This window comes from Vulpes lagopus, chromosome 14 (assembly GCF_018345385.1).
Source record: "Vulpes lagopus strain Blue_001 chromosome 14, ASM1834538v1, whole genome shotgun sequence".
In the NCBI taxonomy this organism is placed as follows: Eukaryota; Metazoa; Chordata; class Mammalia; order Carnivora; family Canidae; genus Vulpes; species Vulpes lagopus.
The window spans coordinates 19,649,892-19,672,684 of NC_054837.1; the positions used below are offsets into that span (position 1 = coordinate 19,649,892).

Consider the following 22,793-nt stretch of genomic DNA (forward strand, 5'->3'; position numbering starts at 1 on the left):
GCATTATTGGCACCCTAGACAATGAATAATTGAGTCTGGAATTATGGCTAAGGGAGCATACAGGTATCTGTAGAATTATGATAGGACTTCAAAGCAGCGGGCAAGGTTAGGATTATTCAAGAAAAAGTTTCTTAGTTAAAATGAGTGTCCAGTGGAACCTACTATAACATTGTATGCTAACTAACTGGAATTAAAATAAAAAAATTTTTTAAATGAAATGGGTATCCAGTGTGTACATGAAGGATTTATTTATTTATTTTAATTTTTATTTATTTATGATAGTCACAGAGAGAGAGAGAGAGAGAGAGAGAGGCAGAGACACAGGCAGAGGGAGAAGCAGGCTCCATGCACCGGGAGCCCGATGTGGGATTCGATCCCAGGTCTCCAGGATCGCGCCCCGGGCCAAAGGCAGGCGCCAAACCGCCGCGCCACCCAGGGATCCCTACATGAAGGATTTAAATGCAAAACAATGCAATTATAAAAACTAAAGAATTGGTGATTTTAAAAAATGTCAAAGAATGACAGAAACTTTGAAGCAATCAAGAAAAAAGACTGACACAACAAATATCATTTAAAAAAATTACTCCCAACTAGAAGCTTACACATCACTGCAACCCACTTGTAGGGACGTAGACCCAGGAGACAATGATGGGAGGAGCCTAGGTTTGGATCCAAGGATAATCACATTAATTACAATTTAGTTGTATTGGCAAGAGCAGGGAATTGGTTAAACTATTGAGGGGTAAGAGCCTAAGTTTCCAGAGCTCCAAGGACACGTCATTTGCTAAAGTCACCTGGTGGGTTAATCTGGAGATTGGTTGATGGGGAGGGGGTGGGACAAGATAGCAGGTAGAAACACCCACTCCCATCCAACTGAAACTCAGAGCCCCTATGAACCTGCCAGGTTGGCCTCATTTGGGCCAGATGGAGGCAGGGCCGGAAGGGGCTGGGCTAGCAGGGTTGAAATTGAAATTGAAATTGAAGTTGAAATGAGGGTGGGTGCCAGTGGGTCCCAGTCTTGCTGATAGCCAGAGCATCCCATACAGCGGCCAGGCTAGTCCTACATCCACTTGGTGACCGTGGTAGGGTACAGGGCCTTTCGGAGAGAAGCTTTAGCCTCTTTGAACCCATGGATGTGAGCATCAGACTTTGTGAGGCTGGAGGAGAGGAACTCTAGGCCGCAGGGTGTAGGTGAACCACCCCAGAGCAGCCTCATTCTTAAGGAAGGAAGGTGAGTTGTGTCAGCGGAGGACCTGTTCCGACTGCAGGAGCTCTGGAGTGTGTGTGCCTGTGTGTGTGGTGGGTGAGCGTCCAGGAGACACCTGGTTCCTCCCTGTGCCATGGGGATGTTATAGGTGAGAACTGTGTGCACACCTGACTCCTACAGGTAAGCACCGGAACCCATGGGGTCCCGCCACTTTGTATGGGGAAAGGGATCACTACAGGACCCTTCTCTGACAACTTTGGAGTTCCCAGTCTTGTGGGTGTGGTGGGAAACCCTGCCTCGTTAGCACCTGACCCTTTCTTTAAAGTCCTCGTCTGTAGAAAGTTCCAGGCAACTACACAGAGATGTCTCCTAGAACCATGCTCTTCCAGGGCCTGTCCCCTCCGGGATCCTCACCCTCAGGACCGCAATGTCCGGCAGAGCCAGGACTCGAGCTCGAGGCAGAGCCCGTGGTCAGTTCCCCTCCCAACCCGCGCCACCTGGAGCCGCAGCGCCACCTGGAGCCGCAGCGCCACCTGGAGCCGCAGCGCCACCTGGAGCCGCAGCGCCACCTGGAGCCGCAGCGCCGCCAGTGAGCACAGTCCTGTTCAGTCTCCTCTATGCAGAAGATGCTGGATCTTCCTCAGCTGCTTCCCTCTCACGTGCCTTCACTCTCGCAAAGGGCTTCACTTTCATCCTGAGAGTATGGAAAGGTGTCTGAATATCTTGGCTCCAGCCAAGGACTCCTCTTTGAGGATGAATTCAAAACAAGACACCCCACAGGTGTCTGTGCACTGCTGAGGTGCCCTCCCCGACATGCCCCACTCCTTTCGTCTAAAGAAGCCCCATTCTGCCCGTTGCTGGGGCCTTCTAGGTCCATCCTAGACTCCTCTAAAACCCTTCATGTAAACAACCAGGAAATACTGTCCTCTCCCAATTAAAAAAAAATCCTAGCATCTGACAATGTCTTACCACCTCTGTTTCCCCTCTCTGGCCCCAACCCCCAGCATCCTTTGCTGAACACCACAAGTGGCCTTCTAACTGGTCTTCCTGCATTTGCCCTCATCATTTTTTCGGTTACTCAGCACAGAACCAGTAAATCAGTCCATGCAGCTCCTCTGCCCAATGCCCTGTACACGTTCCTGTCTTCTTAGTCCGAACACATTGTTCCAGATGGCCTTCCTCCCACCACCCCTGTGACTTCTCCTGCTTCTCTCCCCTTGTTCAGCTCATGCTTCCTTGGACATTGCTGCCTTAGAAAATTTGCTCTTTACCTGTGGCTCCCATAACCTTGTAACTCTCCTCCAAAGCTTTGGTTGAGTCCCAACCTCCTCCTGAGGCTCTGTTTCATACCCCATGAACTCACCCAGCCCCCCTTCACAAACCTACCTTCCCCATAACACGAATTTTCTGTACTTTGTTCTCTTTTACTTCATTTCCCTGGCCATTAACATACCAATGTTATATACATTATGATTTTCTGTTACTGGCATGTGAGACGTTACAAGGGAACATGCTCCATGCCCTGACAGCACTTGGGCACATAGCAGGCAAATAATTTTTGGATGAGGGACAAATTCCATTAACAGCACTCTTTAGGTCTATCCCCTCAAATATGCAGACCCAGCCACCCAGCCGAATTCCACCTAGCCCGTGGCCGCTGCAACCGGAAAGCCAAGTGGTTAAGCCTGCACAACGAAGAAGACCGAGAAGAGCACCTCGGCCTCCAGGTGACAATGGGGAAAGAGAGGGCTATGGTGAGGGGCAGGGAGATTTAATCTCTGAGGGTGCACCATAGTGATTCCAGCCCAGCGGAGAGCCTCAGGATCCCCATAGAGTTTGACAGGATAGAAGAGTATATAGCCCTCAACTATTTTTCTTTTCTGCAACGAATTAATTGCTCAGTGTTTTCTTCCCCTTATATTTTAAAGCTTATGGAAAAGTGGAGATGGATAACAGTCAGTCTAGCCAATTGTTCAATTATAATGTCTTTTCAGGTTTAGACAATGCATTCATATATAACTCCAAGTTAACTAGAATTCCTAGTTACATGTTTCCTAGAAACATGAGTGGGTTTGAAATCAATACACGAGAAGGTTGAGCAGTTGCTTGAGCCCCTCAGCCTTGCCTGCATTGTATTCTACGCAGGTGGAAGGGTATCATTATGCAAGTGAGCACTCAGACTTGTATATTAGCCAAGGATTTGGCTAAAACTATTAATCCTCAGGTCTGATTCTCTAACTTGCTCCTATTTTAAAGTGTTTTAAAAGAGCATTGGGAGGGGCAGAGGTACAGAGTGAATCTTAAACAGGCTCCGTGCTGAATGTGCAGCTCGATGCGGGGCTTGATCTCAGGACCCTGAGATCATGACCTGAGCCAAAATCAAGAGTGGGACACCTGGGTGGCTCAGTCAAGTTTTAAATTATTATTAATTATGGTGAGAATAGTTAACATGAGATCTGTCCTTAAAACTATGTTAAAGTGTACGATACAGTACTGTTAACTACAGGCATGATGTTGAATAGTAGATCTCTAGAACTTGGGTGATGGAGATTTTACACTTGTTGATTAGCAACTCCCCATTCCCCCTTCCACCTCCAACCCCTGAATGCCGCCATTCTACTCTGCTTCTAGGAGTGTGACTATTTTAGATGTTTCCTATCAGTGGAATTCTGTAATGTGTCTTTCTAGGACTGACTTATTTCACTTAGCATGATGTCCTCAAGGTCATGTTGTTGCATATTGCAGGGTTTCCCTTTTTTCCTTTTTTTAAAGATTTTATTTTTATTCATTTATGAGAGAGAGAGAGAGAGAGAGAGAGAGAGACACGCAGAGACACAGGCAGAGGGAGAAGCAGGGTCCATGCTGGGAGCCTGACGCGGGACTCGGTCCAGGGGCTCCAGGATCTGGCCCTGGGCCGAAGGCGGGCGCCAAACCGCTGAGCCACCCAGGGATCCCCCCTTTTTTTTCTTTTTTAAAGGCTGAATAATAGTCTGTGGTATGGATATACCATGTTAACTTACCCATTCATTTGTTAGTATTTGGGTTGTTTCCGGGGCTTGGCTATTTTTAATACTGTTGCAGTGAACATGGGAGTGCTAATATATCTTTGAGATTCTGATTTCAGTTTCTCTGAAAGAATCTCCCAGAAGTAGGACTGCTGGACTATATGGTGGTTCTACTTCTAAGTGTTTGGAGTAATCTCTATACTGTTTTCTGTAGCAGCTGTGCCATTTTTGCATTATCAAGGGGTTGAAATTTCTCCACATCTTCACCAGCACTTGTGGTCTTTTAAAAAAATCAATCTCTCTCTCTCTCTCTCTCTCTCTCTCTCACACACACACACACACACACACACACACACACACACACACACACTGCCATGCTTACAGATGGGAAGTGATAGCTCATTGTGCTTTGATCTGCAATTCCTGGTGACTTTGAGCATCTTTTCATGTACCTGTTGGCCAACTATGTTTGTCCATTCAGGTCTTTTCTCCATTAAAAAAGGGGTTATTGGGATCCCTGGGTGGCTCAGCAGTTTAGCGCCTGCCTTTGGCCCAGGGCGCGATCCTGGAGTCCTGGGATCGAGTCCCACGTCGGGCTCCCGGCATGGAGCCTGCTTCTCCCTCTGCCTGTGTCTCTGCCTCTCTCTCTCTCTCTCTCTCTCTCTCTCTATCATGAATGAATAAATAAATCTTAAAAAAAAAGGGGGGGGTTATTATGTCGCCCCCAACCCCGCCTCTCTTCAGGTTCAGGAGTTCCTTATATATTTTGGAAATTAACCCCTTATAAGATACATGGTTTGCAAATATTTTCTCCCACTCCATAAGTGGCTTTCATTCTGTTGATGCATTAATTTGTTCAGAAACTTTTTAGCTTGAAGAATTCCTACTTGTCTATTTTTGCTTCTATTGTCTCTGACTTTGGTGTCTGATGTTAGATGTTTTTATAAAACAGATACATAGTATGAACTCCATGAAATGAAATTATCTGAATACACAATAGTGAAATACCCGTTTTTTTTCATCTATATCATGTCTGAAGAGTTATGTTTAATACTTCAATAAAGCATATTGTATGTAGCAAGTACTAATGAATGATGCCAGCTGTTTTCTCTCTCTGAAATTTGAATGTGGTAAGTTTGACTGCTGGCTGTGTCTGGAATTAGTTGTGAATTTGATAAAAAGCATTTTAAAAACTTGTATGTAAAATGAAAGCTCTTCTATTGTACAAATTCAGACTCTGGTATTTTATGGGATCATCATTAACTAGGAATAATAGCTTCCAGAAGGAACCTTTTGAAGAGAACCAGTTTCTGTAGCCCAGGGCATGGACTATCTTAGTCATTCAGGGGTGCAAGGTTTATGAATAATGTAGGTTATTTTAACGATATTTTTTGTATATTCTTTTATTGGAGTTCGATTTGCCAACATGAAGTATAACACCCAGTGTTCATCCCAGCAAGTGCCGTCCTTGGTGCCTATCACCCAGTCACCTCATCCCCCCAGCCACATCCCTTTCCACTACCCCTTGTTCATTTCCCAAAGCTAGTAGTCTCTAAGGATTTGTCACCCTCTCTGATTTTCCCCCACTAATTTTCTCTCCTTTCCCCTATGATTCCTTTCACTATTTTTTATATTCTTGGTATAAGTGAAACCATATGGTAATTGTCCTTCAATTGACTTACTTTACTCAGCATAATATCCTCCAGTTCCATCCATGTCGAAGCAAATGGTGGGTATTTGTCGTTTCTAATGACTGAGTAATATTCCATTGTATATATAGACCATACTCTTTATTCGTCTTTTGATGGACCCCGAGGCTCCTTCCAGTTTGGCTATTGTGCACATTGCTGCTATAAACACTCGGGAACAGGTGGCTTGGATTTTCACTGCATTTGTATCTTTGGGGTAAATTCCCAGTAGTGCAATTGCTGAGCCATATAGTAGCTCTATTTTTCACTCTTTGAGGAACCTCCATCCACACAGTTTTCCAGAGTGGCTGCACCAGTTCACATTCCCACTGACAGTGCAAGAGGGTTCCCCTTTCTCCACATCCTCTCCAACATTTGTGGTTTCCTGCCTTGTTAATTTTCCCCATTCTCACTGGTGTGAGGTGGTATCTCATTGTGGTTTTGATTTTTATTTCCCTGATGGCCAGTGATGCGGAGCATGTTCTCATATGCTTGTTGGCCATGTCTAAATCGTCTTTGGGGAAATTTCTGTTCATGTCTTTTGCCCATTTCATGATGAGATTGTTTGTTTCTTTGCTGTTGAGTTGAATAAGTTCTTTATAGATCTTGGATACTAGCCCTTTATCTGATAGGTCATTTGCAAATATCTTCTCCCATTCTGTAGGTGGACTGTTTCTTTCTTTCTTTCTTTCTTTCTTTCTTTCTTTCTTTCTTTCTTTCTTTCTTTTTTTTGTGATCATCATTGCCTTTTATTTTACTTTTATGATCAACCTTGTGGTTTCACACTGCAGCAATATATGAGCACTGGAAAAGCAAAGTTGAATATTCCGTTCCTTTTTTTTTTTTTTAAGAGTATAATCCTTTTATTTTTATTTTTTTTATTGGAGTTCAATTTGCCAACATATATCATAATACCCAGTGCTCATCCCATCAAGTGCCCACCTCAGTGCCCATCACCCAGTCACTCCCATCCCCGCCCACCTCCCTTTCCACCATCCCTTTTCGTTTCCCAGAGTTAGGAGTCTCTCATGTTCTGTCTCCCTTTCTGATATTTCCCACTCATTTTTTTCTCCTTTCTCCTTTATTCCCTTTCACTATTTTTTATATTCCCCAAATGAATGAGACCATATAATGTTTGTCCTCTGATTGACTTATTTCACTCAGCATAATACCCTCCAGTTCCATCCACGTTGAAGCAAATGGTGGGTATTTGTAATTTCTAATGACTGAGTAATATTCCATTGTATACATAGACCACATCATCTTTATCCGTTCATCTTCCAATGTACCCCAAGGCTCCTTCCACAGTTTGGCTATTGTGGACATTGCTGCCATAAACAATGGGGTGCAGGTGTCCTGGTGTTTCACTGCATCTGTATCTTTGCAGTAAATCCCCAGCAGATCTATTTTTAACTCTTTGAGGAACCTTTGTCGACTGTTTCTTTTGTGGTGCAGAAGCTTCTTATCTTGATGAAGTCCCAATAATTCATTTTTGCTTTTGTTTCCCTTGCCTTCATGGGTGTAACTTGCAAGAAGTTGCTGTGGCCAAGTTCAAAAAGGGTGTTGCCTCTGTTCGCCTCTAGGATTTGGATGGATTCTTGTCTCACATTTAGATCTTTCATCCATTTTGAGTTTATCTTTGTGTGTGGTGTCAGAGAATGGTCCGGTTTCCTTCTTCTGCATGTGGATGTCCAATTTCCCCAGCACCATTTATTGAAGAGACTGTCTTTTCTCCAGTGCGTAGTCTTTCCTGCTTTGTCGCATATCAGTTGACCGTAAAGTTGAGGGTCCACTTCTGGATTCGCTGTTCGTTTCCATTGATCTATGGGTCTGTTTTTGTGCCAGTACCACACTGTCTGGACGGCCACTGCTTTGTAGTACAATTTGAAATCTGGCATTGTGATCTAAATTATGCAGTCATGAAGTCTCTCAAATCTTTTATGCTTTTATCTAGAGCCACCAGTGGCTTTGTAATTGTGCTTCTGAATTGACTTCCTGACATTGAATTGTAATCCATATTCTGTAGTCATGTGGCAGAGAGTACTATTTCTGATTCTTTTTTGTTGTGAGTTCTTCCTTCTAGTCGTTTTGCTCCGTGCAGAGTGGGGGTGTGAGCAAGCTAAGGCAAGAATATGAATCATGACCTAAGTAAATTTCACCGTAGATGATTCTGACGAGGTCGGAGACTAGAAAATGAAAACCAAATCAGAACATAATAAAACCAAAGGACCACTGAAGTGAAAAACAAACTTTAAAAGAAAGTGGTAAAAAAATAAAAGACCAAGAATCCCAAAGTATAAAAACTAAAAAGCAAAAGAAGAGAAAAAAGCAAAAGTGAAGAAGAAAAGGAAAAAAGACAAAAACGGAGGGAGGGGAATAGGAGATGGTGGTGATGAAGTTGTAGTGGAAGGAAAATATAGTCTACCTAAGGGGTCCTAGAAGCTGATCCTCTTGGTTCTGAGTGTATTAAGTTCTGTATGTTAGAAGATGTTTGGTCCCAAATTTATATAAACCAGCAATACTTGTAGAAAGCCCCAACGTTAACCACCAAAACATAAGGTAAAAGAAGGGGGCAGAATGGGAATGAAGAGAGACTATAATCTCATAGAATGAACCAGCACGGTATAGTACTTGGTTCTGGGTGCATGCTGGTCATGTTTTAGAAGGTATGAACTTCCACTATTGGAGAACAAAAGGAGTCCAAGAAAACAAACAAAAATGACAAAAAAACATAGCTCATAAATTTCCCAATATTAAATTGAGTATGTTGAATCTAGAAGTAGAAATTATATCTAGGATCTGTAATGGTAGAAATAAGAAAGTCAAAAAAGGAAGAACGTTAAAAATGAAGTGGTAAAATATTGTAGTTAAGATGGGAAAAGGGGGAAAAATACTGGAAATTTTTAGTCTGATATAAAAACGAGTTGTACTGGAAAAAGCGGGGTGGGGGGGGGAAGGAGGGGAATCTCTAGTTCTACTAACTCTAAGTCCCTCTTCTTCCCCTGGGGCTTTCCAGCACTGCTCGGTCCAGAACTTGCTCTTCCCCTGTCCTTCCAGCTGGTCTTCGGGGGAGGGGCTGCTGTGCTGACTCTCAGGTGTGTGCACCTGGGAACCATCCCCCCCCTCCCAGGTGCCGGGATTTAGGGGGAGCTGCTTGTCCTGTGAGGCCTCTGTCCCGTGGCGGCGCCGCCTGTCCCAGGCACAAGGTGACACAGGGAGGAACACAGCAGTGGCGGTGGCCAGCTCTCCAGCCCTAGAGTCAGCTCCCCAGTAACTCCTGCCAGGAGGCAGGACCGTGGCGGTGTCCCCAGGGCCTATGCTGCTAGCATCGCCACCCCCGCCCCGCTTCTCCCCGAGGCCCTGCCGCCTGCGGCTCCTGCGCTGTCCCGAGCTCGGCCCCCGGGCTGTGGGGCGCTCTGCCCCGGGCGCGCCTCCTCTGCTAGTGACCCCGGGAACCTGGGTGCTCCGCCGCCCCTCCTGGGGTTCAGCCTGATGCCCCTCCTCTCTGGGGCTGGGCTCTAGGGGCGCCCAGGCTTTCCCGCCAGGCTGGAGCCATCTCCTCTGGCCCGCAGCTCCCCACCCCCCCACCTGCCCCCAGGCTTCTTCCTTCCTTTCCTTTCCCTTTCCCCCTTCCCCCCCTTTCCCCTCTCCCCCCTTTCCCCTTTCCCCTCTCCCCCCTTTCCCCTTTCCCCTCTCCCCCCTTTCCCCTTTCCCCTCTCCCCCCTTTCCCCTTTCCCCTCTCCCCCCTTTCCCCTTTCCCCTCTCCCCCCTTTCCCCTTTCCCCTCTCCCCCCTTTCCCCTTTCCCCTCTCCCCCCCCTTTCCCCTCTCCCCCCCCTTTCCCCTCTCCCCCCCCTTTCCCCTCTCCCCCCCCTTTCCCCTCTCCCCCCCTTTCCCCTCTCCCCCCCTTTCCCCTCTCCCCCCCTTTCCCCTCTCCCCCCCTTTCCCCTCTCCCCCCCTTTCCCCTCTCCCCCCCTTCCCCTCTCCCCCCCCTTTCCCCTCTCCCCCCCCTTTCCCCTCTCCCCCCCTTTCCCCTCTCCCCCCCCTTTCCCCTCTCCCCCCCCTTTCCCCTCTCCCCCCCCTTTCCCCTCTCCCCCCCCTTTCCCTTCCCCCCTTCCCCCCTTCATCTTGTCTTGTTAGAAGCCAAAACTTTTCTCTCTGTAGAGTTCCGGCTATTCTGTCTTTAAATCTAAAGTCACATTCATAGGTGTTCAGGATGGTTTGGAAGTTCTGTAGGTAAGTTGGGGGGACCTGGTGAGGTGAGGACCCTACTCCATCATCTTTATGAAATACCCCTCTTCCAGGGTATTTGAAAGACTGCTTTGTCTTGTCCTCCAAATGGTACCTCGTAAAATCTGTACGTATAATTCAGCGTAATTAAAAAATAGAGCCTTTTCCAGTAGCTGTTAATAAAAAGAACGTCTCAGTTATCTTGTATCAAAGGCAATTTCATGCACTTCTTAAAAATAAACTGCTTATTCAGTCAGCATTTTCCAGTGCTCCTGAGAGGGCAGTGAGGTGCCAAGTGATTGGCCTATAAAGCCGCTGGCTAAGGACAAAGTTTCTGCTTTGAAGCTTGCACTCCGAACAAGTGTCTGGCGCAAAAGCAAATTCCATGGGGATGCATGTGGGGCTGGCCAGGCCGGCCACTGATGTGGGGTGGGCTCTTGTTCAGAGGGGTTTCCAGGTCCCATTCCCCCTTTCTGGTGACCAATGACTGAAATACCCGTTGGATTGTTGGACAGTCCTGTTTCCTAACTCCAGCGACCTCCCTTTTTTTTTTTTTTTAATTGTATAAGACTCATGGCTTTCACATCCGTTTCCATGTAGAGGAACTTCAGCTGGCGACTAGACTGCAGGCAACCTCACTGAAGGAGAGAAAGCGTTTTGGGGGCATTTTTCGAGACCATGTGGTGGATACCCGACAGTACTTGGAACATGTTAGAGAGTCCACGACAGGTATGCTGGCCATTAACGACCCAGCCTGAGGGAATCGTTCACGTGAAACCTGTGCATGTTTGTGTTTAAGTGTGTGTAAAACTTCATCCCATCACTGTGAGTGGAGGTAACCTCCCAATCTGCTTACGTTGTTGTAATGTCACCCAATTTTGCAGAAACAGAGACTATTAGAGAGTCCTAGATGGACTCTCCATTTTTCTCTTCCTTTTATAGCCACTAAGACAGAATGACCCAGCTCTTTGAATGCACTGAGACTTTAGAAAAAAGAAACCTAAGCATAATTACAACATTTACATTATTCTGGCTCCCCACCCATTCCCCCTGTTGGAAGCCTTGTGTTAGAGATCTTTCTTCTGATCTCTTGTTAAATATTTTAATCTTCTGTTTTAACTCTCTAAATGTCTGCTTGAGTGAGGACTCCTCTAAATGGATGATACATACTCTGGACATCAGCTGTATGTAAATGTTTATGTGTTTGGTGGTTAATATCCTTGTTTGGCCTAACTTTGGCTTTCAGTATTGGGATGTCCACATTATTTAGGTACAGTCTGCTTGTTTCGTTATTGACACATGAATTCATTTTTGCAGGCACGCTGGGTAGACCTGTAAAGCTATTCACAAACCATTTCCGAGTGACGTCCCGCCCCCAGCAGGTCACATATAAGTACAACATTGACTACATGCCAGACATCGAGGATGGAAAAGTTCGTTCAGAATTGCTTTTGCAGCATAAAGCATTTATTGGAGAGTGCCATATATTTGATGGGAGCTCTTTATTATTACCTCACAAGCTACTGTTGCCGGTTAAGTACTGTTATTGGATGTTTTCTTTTTAAATTTTATTTACTTGATAGAGCAAGAGAGAATGAGCAAGAGGGCGGAGGGACAGGGAGAAGCAGTCTCCCCACTGAGCAGGGAGCACAACTCGGGGCTCAATCCCAGGACCTGGGATCACTACCTGAGCCAAAGGCAGATGCTTAACAAATTGAACCACCCAGGCACCCTAGACATTTTCTTGACCTTTGTTCTCTTCCTCTCACATCTTCACTGTTTTAAAGCAAATACCATTTTTGTACAACGAATTGAGGAGACCTGAAGATCTCTTGCCCATGGGATTTGTAACACCCACGTGCCATGTGTGCTTATCACTGATGTTCCCTCCTGCCTCATGTCAGTGCTTTTTTTTTATGTCAGTGCTTAAAATGAATCTGAGAGCAAAATATATACATGTTTTTACATTTTCAATGGCAAATATGGGTCAAGTGCTGATGAAGTATTGAATAGTTTTTATCTTTCAGCAAAAACATTAGAAGGACTTAATATTTTTTCAATAAACATCTATTTACCAAATGAATAATCTACAGGAGCTCATTTAAGTTAAAAAAAAAAAAAGTAGTTGTAAATGTTTAATTCTGACTCCTCACTTTAGCCTTATAAATCTTGTATTGTCCCTGCATGTGTCACACTGGTGTTTTATACCCAGGTGACCTATTGATTTGTGGTTCACTAATGAGCTTATTGTCTTCGGAAGGACTGCTAGACCCTCTTGTTTTTTCTTTATCTCAGAAAACGGAATTGGTCAGCCTACTGAAAAACCAGGTTGTGAAGCTGACCATTGAATTCATCAGCGAACTCTCACCCAACTCACCAGACTGCTTACGCTATTACAACATTCTCTTTAGAAGGTGTGTTTATAAGCTTTAGTTTCCTTGAGATATGACTGTGTTCATGTGTCAGTGGCATTGAACATAGACATTTGCTCCTAGAATTTCATGTTCTTGACACCTCCTCATCCTGAGAGGGCAACGGATCTTGGGGATGAAATGGGACTTGACCCTCACCTAGACATGCTTAAGTTCTGTGGCCTATCCTCAGTATTCTCCCTGCCTACCCCCATATCCTGTGCCTGGACCTGCCTGGAAGGAGGAGCATACATCGAGTATGCATGCCTATGCATATTTCTCCCTAGAGCAAATGCACTGGTTTTTTATTTTGTAGTAACAGTGGTGGACAAATATCCCAAATTGGAGGCACATCATCTGCAAAAGATGTTTTGGTTCATTTCTGGGAATGGAGGATATCCTAATGGTCTTTCCATGACAGTTTGTTGTATATAAGGGAAAGGAGGGGAAAACAGAGGATAAATGGACCTTAATATCTACCTCACAATATAATTTACTTGTACCAGGTACATCTGTTTATTATGTGTAATACAAAGTTGCTGGCAGATTTTTCCCCCTAATGTATCCTCATGTGTATTACCAAATGCTTAATATTCATACTATTTCAACAAAACTTATTCTTCAATTTTTAGAATTTTGAAGCAGATGAATTTGAAGCAAGTTGGTCGCAACTATTATAACAAGCAAGAGGCCACTGAGTTCTTCGATCACAAGTTGGTATAAAATAGTTTCATGTAATGTTTGTAATGTATACATCTAAATCCCATAGATTCTCACATGCATACATATGTAGGTATATATGTGTAAGCCTGTGGTTGATGATAAAATGGTTTAACAAAAATTAGGTATAACTAGCACAGCAGGTAAATCTCTATTGGAAAGGTCCTTCAAAAGACCCTTTCTTATTAAAAATAAGAGATGAAACGGCTTGACTCCCAAGTGCCTTTTTAGGGCCCTGTGACACTTGCTCTATACTCAGAGCTTGGAGTTTGATAATCCCATCTAACGTGTTCTATTTGCAGGCTGGTCATCTGGCCTGGATACGTTACTTCTATTCTTGAGTATGAAACCAGCATTACCCTCTGTGCTGATGTGAACCATAAACTGCTCCGAATGCAAACAGCTTATGATTTAATAACAGGTCTTCGTGATCCACAAACCAGAAAGGAAGATGTTGAGCAAGTTTCTAAAGAATTAATCGGGTCAATTGTTTTTACACTGTAAGTCTGCTTAAAAAAAAAAAAAACAACAACAAACCTATCCCATTACTTTGATCACCACCCCCACCCCGAGAAGATGTTCCCATAGTTCTCAAACCACTCAGTAGTTAAAGTTCAGAAGCTGACCTGGCGTGGCAATGGCCAAGTCAGTCCGTGCTTTTCTCATCTAGGTCTATTGCATGAGAGAGGGATACGTGTCATTTGTAGACTTCGCTGTTCTTAATTCCTAATGCTGATCCAGTCATCTTGTGGAACCCTGTCCTGCACATAACAGAATATATTCCTTCCAAATTTCTTTTGCTTTGTGTCTAACTAGTTAAAAAAATTCAGGGCTTAATTAGATAGAACCTATGGGCAAATTTCCACTTGAAGTTAGTTTTTTCCTCTCCCTTTATTTATTTATTTTTTTAAATTTTATTTATTTATTTATGATAGTCACACAGAGAGAGAGAGAGAGAGAGAGAGGCAGAGACACAGGCAGAGGGAGAAGCAGGCTCCATGCACCGGGAGCCCGATGTGGGATTCGATCCCGGGTCTCCAGGATCGCGCCCTGGGCCAAAGGCAGGCGCCAAACCGCTGCGCCACCCAGGGATCCCTTTCCTCTCCCTTTAAACCAGACACTTTGAGTGTGGATTGAAAGGTGTTTAGCAACATCATCTTAAGAGTAAAGTTGAGGACTTTTGCTCCCTAATTTCAAAACATATAAAGCTAGTAATCAAGACAGTGGCAAAAGGACAGATGAAAAGATTGATGGAATAGAATTGAGTCCCAAAGTCAGTTTATAGTCAGTTTATTTTTTTCAACAAGAGTGTCAAGACAGTTTAGAGAAGGAATACTCTTTCAGCAAATATTGCTGTGACCACTGGGTATCCTGGCCCTTCCTGACACAATTTACAAAATTAACTCCAATTTCACTTCAAGATAAACTCAAAAAGACCTCAATGTAAGTGTTAAAAGTTTAAAAGTCTTTGAAGAAACTATAGGAGTAAATCTTCTTTAGGTGAGCAAAACCCTAGGACACCAACAGAGAAGGGATGACAAAAAAGTATAAATTGTACTTCATCAAATTAAACACGTTTGTTCTTCAAAGTCAAAAGTGAAAAACAATGGATAGAAAGGTGATTTGCAATTGTTTTCTCTCAATCTCATAACTTGCATCTATTTAAGTAAAGAACAGGTACAAGTCAAAAGATAACTTTTAAAAAATGGGTAAAGGATCTGAATCAACATTTCTCTGAAGAAAATATAAAAATGATCCATAATCACATGAAAATATACTCAATGTTATTAGCCATGAGGGAAATGCAGAGTAAAACCACAGTGAAATAGCACTTCGTACCCACTAGGATGGCTAAAATTAAAAAAGCAGATACTAAATGTTGGCAAGGATGTGAAAAATCAGAACCAACCCTCAAACGTTGCTTTCACATTTCATAAATGTGAAATGGTATGATCTCCTTGGAAAACAGTATGGCACTTCCTCAACATGCTAAATATAGTGTGGCCATATGATCCAGCAGTTCTATTCCTGGTTATGTACCCAAGAAAAATGAAAACTTATGGCCAATGTACCAATTTTGTAGACCTGACATCATTATTCATAATAGCTTAAGAGTGTAAACAACTTGAATGTTCATCCGCTGAAACATATATCCCATTATAGATATGCTATGTTTTTATTTGGCAATAAGTAGGAATTAAGTACAAGTATATGCTATAGCAGGAATGAATCTCGAAAGACATTATGCTGAGTGGGAGAAGGCAGTCAGGAAGGGTCACATATCGTATGACTCCATTCCTATGAAACAGGACAGGTAGGCAAACGTATAGGATGGACTTTAAACTAGCAGTTATCTAAGGACTAGGGAAGTTGAGTGGACATGAGGAGTGACTGCTCATGGTTGTGGTGTTTCTTTGGGTTGTGTTGAAGAGTGTACAACTCGGTGAATATATTAAATATAATAAAGCTGATATATCCTGCAATTACCTGTAGGATTTAAAGCCTATTAATTCTTGCCTGATCCCATGCTATGAATACATTAGGAATAATACCATATATTGTGAATATTCCACAGGTATAACAACAAAACCTATAGGGTGGATGCTATTAATTGGGAGGATAATCCCAGAACCAAATTTAAGAAATCAGGTGGTGCTGAAATCACCTTTGTAGACTACTACAGGGAGGTATGCAATCTTTTATTTCAGTATGTCTAAATATTTTTTCTTATTTAATCAAATATGTCTCCTATGTATAACTGATAGTCACATGTTAGATCGTAAGTCAAAATCTATATATTACAGGGTTTCTCTTGGAGGGTATTATAACTTACATGAATTTGTCCATGTATTTGGGTACCTTGTATATATGTTACATAATTAGAATGGCTCCAATAAGACCTCTTTCATGAGTCTTGGACATGGCTATGATAGTTTTAAACATGTTGATGGATTGTTGGGTTGAAAATAAAATATGGCAAAATTTCAGATATGAGGACTTCACCTATGTAGAAGTTTCAGCTCTCTAGGACTTGGTTCAAAATGAAAAAGTGAAAAATTACTATCAGAAATTATGTCACTTGTGTGCAATCTCATAACTCATGGATTCCTCAATCTTTATTCACAAAGAAACAAGTAAACTTCATGAACAAAGATGCACTAGGTGGTGAGGTTGGTTCTCTAGCTTTGGCAGTTAAGAGAGAATTCAAGGAGTTAGAGATATTTATAGCAAACGGAAAGAACTTAGAAAAGTATAAGCTGGGGTTTTTTTTTTTTTCTCTAAATTTTATTAGGAATCCAAAACCTAGCTACTTGGAAGCACTGAGAGTACACAGCCATTCAAGGGTATGGTGCTATTATGGCATCATCCCCACTTGTGCTCCACGCTTAGTACTTACTTGTTTAACCTGAAAGCATGTAATGAGTGTTCATTATACAACTTGGGTATACGTTGGTAAGACTACTGAGTTCTCTGTTCTTAAGGAACTTGCATCCTTGTAGCAGGAAGAGAGATGGCAGACAAGAAGAAAGCATGTATTGGGGGAAATCTATACAGATAATCAAGAGGTGTTATGGAGAATGTCTGGTGGCTTAGACTGCTGGTCATAGAAAGCTCTGAGTAGCTGGCCTGTGACTGTCAGAAAGGAGCAAGCTGTGTGCAGATTGGTGAGAAGAATTGTCTCTTACACCACTTTCAGGATGGGCATGATGTATCCAGATCCCAAACAAGGCTAGAGTGTCCTGTCAAGAAATAAACCCAGTTGTGGGTGGGACGTGTACAGGGTTGCAGGATATGACGTCAGAGGAGGACGTGGGAGCCACACTGTATAAAGTTCTATCCACCTACACACATTGGATTTTACCGTTAAGTGAGACTATACAGATAGATGAAATGGGGCACTTTATTTTACAGATGTGTGTCTAATGTACAGGGAATGCACTGTATGCGGGTAAAAAGGGAGGCAGGGACACCAGTAGGGAGGTGCTTAAGTCTATTTAGATCAGTGATAATGGTAACCTGGATTAGAAAGGGATTGGAGGGGGCAGATGGGAGGACTTCTGATGGCTCAAATGTAGTGAGTAATGGTAAGAGGAGTCTCTGGCTTTATCTGAGGAAGTGAGTGGAGGCTGGCATCACTTATTGCAATGGGAGATTCTGTGTGAGGAGCTGGCTTGGGGATTGTTGGGTTGACATAGCCTCTGATGGAGTTGCAGACAGGGATATCAGGCTGATATTTGCTTGCTCATTCTCCAGATTTTACTTCAAAAGTCATTGGTTTAGGTGACCTTTGAAATGACTTGAGTAGTCTTGGGATGTCCTGGTGGGAACTCAGTATAATAACAGATGGCAATCTAGTTGTGCTGTCATGAGATCTAGAAAAATCCTGAAATCCATAGATGAGCCCTTAAAAGGAAAGCACAATCCTGGCTTGCAGAAAAGCTTTCATAGTAATGCAAAGTGGGACAAGGAAATTCCTGTGGAGATGCAGAAGTTGGTGTTGTAGGAGATCCGTCTGGGATATCACAGGACAGCCATGAGAATTAAGTAGTGTGTTTCTCAAAGTTCTCGACAGAACAGCTTGTACAAAGGCTGTGCTAGTCTCAGTGGTGGGAGTGGTGATTGAGGCCCTAAAATGATGCCATGATTCCGCACACATGTATATACATATACTTGCACAAGCTCCTGCCTTAAGACTCTAGAAGCAGGGGAATGGAGGTGAATCCCAGCTGCCTTTCAAATAACTACAGAGAATTAAAAGTAGTAGTTCAGCTCCAGAGGTAAAGCGCCATGAACACTGGATTTGAAGTCTTCTTGTCTCTGGAACTCCTTTGACATTCTCAAGATATTTAACCAATCCCACCAGAATTCATGTGGCTAACTGGTGACTGATGAGGATCTCACTGGTCAGCATGGAAGGATCTATGACAGACCATCACTTTATGTGGGAGGGGAAAGGCACTTTATTGTACAGGAATTGCAGCCTAGGGATAGGAGCTTCTGGATAGATGTCTTGGCAAATGCCTTTTCCTGCCGGAAAAGTTTCGATGATGCAGGAGGCATGTTTGGAATAGCTGTAGTATTGCAGCTGCAAGGAGTGACCAGGTTTGTCGTCCCCCATTAATGTGGGAATCCTCTTCAAAGTTCTTAATTACATCCTTAATTTTTTAAGGCAGTACTATAGTGAGAAATACGTAATTCGTAAAAAAAAAAAAAAAAAATTAAAAAAAGTAAATAAAAAAAAATTAGAAATACGTAATTCAAGGCTTGGTCCTGCATTTACCTATAGCAAGTCAAAGAAGGCTGGTGCAGTGACCCCAACACAATGTTTATGAGAGTCTTGTTCTCCTGGGCCATGTGTGCTTACAAGGAAAAAAGAGGTCATCCCTGGGACATCTAAATTAAGAGACTATTAAGAGTATCTTTAACGTGTTCTTAAACTTGGGGAAATAGTCTTCCTAGCACACCCCTGGGCCTCTGTTGGTGATCCAGACTTTTTTGTACCTATTTAGGTGACTTGACTAGGCTTTGCTGACAGTCACACCAGTGTTCTTTCTCACCTCTTTTGAGCAGCAGTATAATACAGAGGTTACCGACCTAACTCAGCCACTGTTGATCAGCAAAGGCAAATGGAAAAAGAGCCAACAGGACACACCCCATAAGCCTATAATGCTGGTTCCTGAGCTATGCTACCTGACAGGTACTTCAGATTTATGCAGTCCTCATAGAAGACCACCCCTTTCAAGCCCCAGATGTTATGATGTAGAAGTACAGGCTTCTCACAGTACTCCATAATGACCCAGAGCTGTGTTCTCTCCATTGGCTCTTCCTCTTCCAGATAAAATCATCAAGGCTTCTTCACATACATATTTATTCTTGCTTGTTTAGCTATATCTTCTTAACTTTTTAAAGGTCTATCAGATAAAATGCGAAAAGACTACAGGGTGATGAGAGACTTGGCTCTTCATATGAGGTTGGATCCAGAAAGAAGGCAGCACGAATTACGGAAACTGATGAATACTATACAAACGTAAGTCCTATTCTTCTCTCTGTGTCTTTGTGTGTGTGTCCTGAAGATGAGACCCGTGCAGAACTCTTGATATCTCAGATTCTCCAACTAAAAAACAACAGGTTGGAAGAAAACGACCTCTTGTGGGAACAACTCTATTTGTTCCATTGATGCAAAGTTAGAGGAGGTCTGGAGGGGAAGAACAAAATAGAAAGACCCTAAGCACAAATGTGAGAGTAAGGACATGATTTCAGAGTACTAGAGACCCTCTCTCTGCAACATGTCAATACAGAAGACAAACAACAAGGCATCTTAGATTAAAGGAGAATTTTGCAAATGGATCATCATTTTTGCTTATTTCCTTTGGTTCTATTCTGTGGAAATATTTTAACTTTCAGAAATAGGGAGGTACAACGGGAACTTCAACTCTGGGATTTGAAATTTGATACCAACTTCGTGTCCTTCTCGGGAAGGATCTTGAAAGAAGTAAGAATTTTTCAAGGAAGAAGAGCGGTAAGACAGCTTCAAAATGGTCATGTTCTAGTTACTCTTGCAGTCATTTGGGGCCAAATGAATAATAATGCAGAGGACCTAAGTCAGGTCAGTAACTCACTGCTCTCTCTTCTTGGGCTGTTTGTCCTTTCTCTAGGGGAGAGCGAGCAGGTGTTCAATTAGAAAGCATGTAACATCCTTGGCATATAGTAAACTCTATAGTTTACTATGGTTGGAGTTGTGGACATCTCTCGTGGCAAAACAATCTGCCAAGTATATCCTTAAGAGTCAAATAGCTAGAATCCAAACAATCCAGAGTAACCCATGATAGAATCCCAGTATTACTTACCACTATCTTAAGGGAAGAGTATGTAATTCAGTTATGACCAAAGTTTAAAATTGTAACGTTTCAGTAGGAAGTAGCAAGAATTTGCAATAGAAAGGCTCTTTGTCGGTATTTCTTTAAAAACTGAAGTCTTATACTATGTCTTCCAGTTTGACTCCCATCCACAGTTTGCAGATTGGTCGAGAGAGACCAGAAGTGGACCCTTACTCAATGTGAAGTCACTAGATCATTGGCTAATACTCTATCCTACGAGAAATTATGGAGCGGCCTCATCCTTAGTACAGAGTCTACGGAAAGTCACACCCACCATGGGCATAGCTATGAGAGAGGCAAAAATGTAAGTAGAGCTGAAATTAAGATCTATAACAACCGATCTTCAAATCGGAGGTAAAGTGGAGTCAGATTATATTAAATTATAGGAATTGGTCACTGTATTAAAACCCTGGAGGTTTGTAAACAAAAAAGCCTAATCTATTCCAATTAACTGTAAAATAGGCTTTGGGGATATATAGTTTGTGGCTATTGGGATACATGCTGAGGAAGCCAAACATTGAACTTATTTTTGTTTTAAGAACAAACTATCAGGGTACTTGGGTGGCTCAGTCAGTTAAGCATCTGACTCTTGGTTTTGGCTCAGATCCAGCTGGGTGCTCAGTGGAGAGTATGCTTAAGATTCACTCTCTGCCCCTCCCCTTATGTGTGCATTTTACCCCTAAGCAAATAAGCTCAGGAGTTATGGAAACTGTCTGATGTACAGGCAGCAGGGCAAGATTTCTAACATGTGCTCAGACCTCCAACAGGACATGGGATCGTAAGAAAGAGCAATTACTGTTTGGTTGCTTTCTAACTATAATGGAAGATCCTCAATGTATTATTTCTAACATGATGCTTCTAGGAAGATTTTTTGGGGATAATCCTCAATCAGACTAGGGAAATTCCTTTCTCATTTTAAAAATTTCTTTTCACATGAATGAATGTGGAATTCTATCAAATGCATTTTGTACTTTTTTTTTTTTTTTACATTTAATCTTCAATTATTTTTCCTATAATTCACCACACTAACTGTTTCTTTTTCTGAAGATTGCATTTCAGGCTTACTGTCACCCTAGGCCCATGGTATTCTACTTTTTTTTTTTTTTTTTTTACGATTTTTAATTTACTTATCTGATAGAGAATGAGAGCTATCACAGGAGGAGAGAAAGAGAAAGAGGCACTGAGCAGGGAGCCTGATATTCTAATATCATTGCTACTTTCAAGTTATTCTTTGGTTTTTGAACGTATATGATTTAATGATTTTACTCTGTCAATGGGACACCTGAGTGGCTCAGCGGTTTAGCTCTCGCTCAAATAAGTAAATCTTTCATGACCATTAGTTAAAAGTAGTTTTTTTTTTTAATATTGTACCTTGTTTTTATGTGGTGCTCCATTGGCTGCATAAAACGTTTGTTACATATTTAACTTTTGAATACAGATGATATATACTTATTTTCTAGGCTTGAAGTAAGTGATACAGTCCAGTCCTATACAACCGTCTTAGAAAATCATGTTTCCTCCAAAACACAGATGGTAAGTTTCTATTTGATAGCACTTCCTTTTTTTTTTTTTAAGATTTTATTTATTTATTCATACAGATGCAGATAGAGAGAGGCAGAGACACAGGCAGAGGGAGAAGCAGGCTCCATGCAGAGAGCACGACGTGGGACTCGATCCAGGGTCTCCAGGATCACACCCTGGGCTGCAGGCGGTGCTAAACCGTTACACCACTGGGGCTGCCCCCACCCCCTTTTTTTTTTTTTTTTTTTACAAAGATTTTATTTATTCATGAAAGAGACAGGAGAGACAGAAGCAGGCTCCATGCAGGGAGCCCGATGTGGGACTCCAGGATCATGCCCTGGGCCAAAGGCAGGTGCTAAACCGCTGAGCCACTCAGGTGTCCCATTGACAGCAGCTTCCTGTCTTACCTTGTAGTGTTATAAATCTCATCTGTTAGATCTTGAGTGTCTACCACTCAAAATTAATCTCAAGTGCCCTTTCTTTGGCAGGGACTTGTCTTCAATTTCTGTCCTTTCCTGTCTCTGAGGCTGTCAGCCTGTTCATGGTCTCTGACCTTTCAGCCATGTTCACTGGAGAGTGGGCAGACACTTTGGGAGAAAGTGGCCTCAATTGCTGAGATCATCTCTCTGGGTCCCTACTTCTTTCCTGTCTTAACCTAATAATTCTTTATGACCTTGTTCGACTGGCTGAGCCCCAAACAGGCACAGTCCCTGTGTTTTCATCAGTTTGAACAGCTCTTCTTAGGAGGAGACTGGCCTATGCTATTCCAGAAGCTGAAATTGTAGGATGCATTCGCTGACCACTCTCTGAATACTCAGAAATCATCACAGAAAAAATTAGAATCTAGATTTTGCAATTGTACTTAAAAGCCTGACTTATTGAGCTATTGAAATATACATAAATACTTATATTTATATATGTGTATATATAAATGAGGTGTGTGTGTGTGTAATCTGTACCCAAAAGATTAGGTGCTTTAAGAAAAGCATATCTATAAGTTAGTTTAGCCTTCATCTTTAAGTGATCCCAACAGGCATGGAGAAATCCTAAGCCAATAATGGATTGGTGTCCTTTCAAACACACACATTGACTGCAGTCTATTACAATTAGAAATCATTAAATCATATACATTCAA

At 42.6% G+C, this 22,793-nt stretch overlaps 1 protein-coding gene across 1 annotated transcript in view; it reads left to right on the top strand.

Annotated features, from left to right (window-relative positions):
* The first annotated feature begins 1,584 nt into the window (after positions 1–1,584).
* Positions 1,585–22,793, top strand: part of LOC121475321 (piwi-like protein 1) — a 28,166-nt gene continuing 6,957 nt past the window's right edge. Inside the window, exons 1-13 of the mRNA XM_041728524.1 lie at positions 1,585–1,796; positions 2,826–2,961; positions 10,698–10,857; positions 11,446–11,660; positions 12,424–12,542; positions 13,172–13,252; positions 13,562–13,759; positions 15,835–15,946; positions 18,831–18,957; positions 19,170–19,287; positions 19,665–19,779; positions 20,254–20,441; positions 21,598–21,670. Coding sequence (XP_041584458.1) covers positions 1,585–1,796; positions 2,826–2,961; positions 10,698–10,857; positions 11,446–11,660; positions 12,424–12,542; positions 13,172–13,252; positions 13,562–13,759; positions 15,835–15,946; positions 18,831–18,957; positions 19,170–19,287; positions 19,665–19,779; positions 20,254–20,441; positions 21,598–21,670 — 1,854 coding nt within the window. The remainder of the gene's footprint in view (positions 1,797–2,825; positions 2,962–10,697; positions 10,858–11,445; positions 11,661–12,423; positions 12,543–13,171; positions 13,253–13,561; positions 13,760–15,834; positions 15,947–18,830; positions 18,958–19,169; positions 19,288–19,664; positions 19,780–20,253; positions 20,442–21,597; positions 21,671–22,793) is intronic.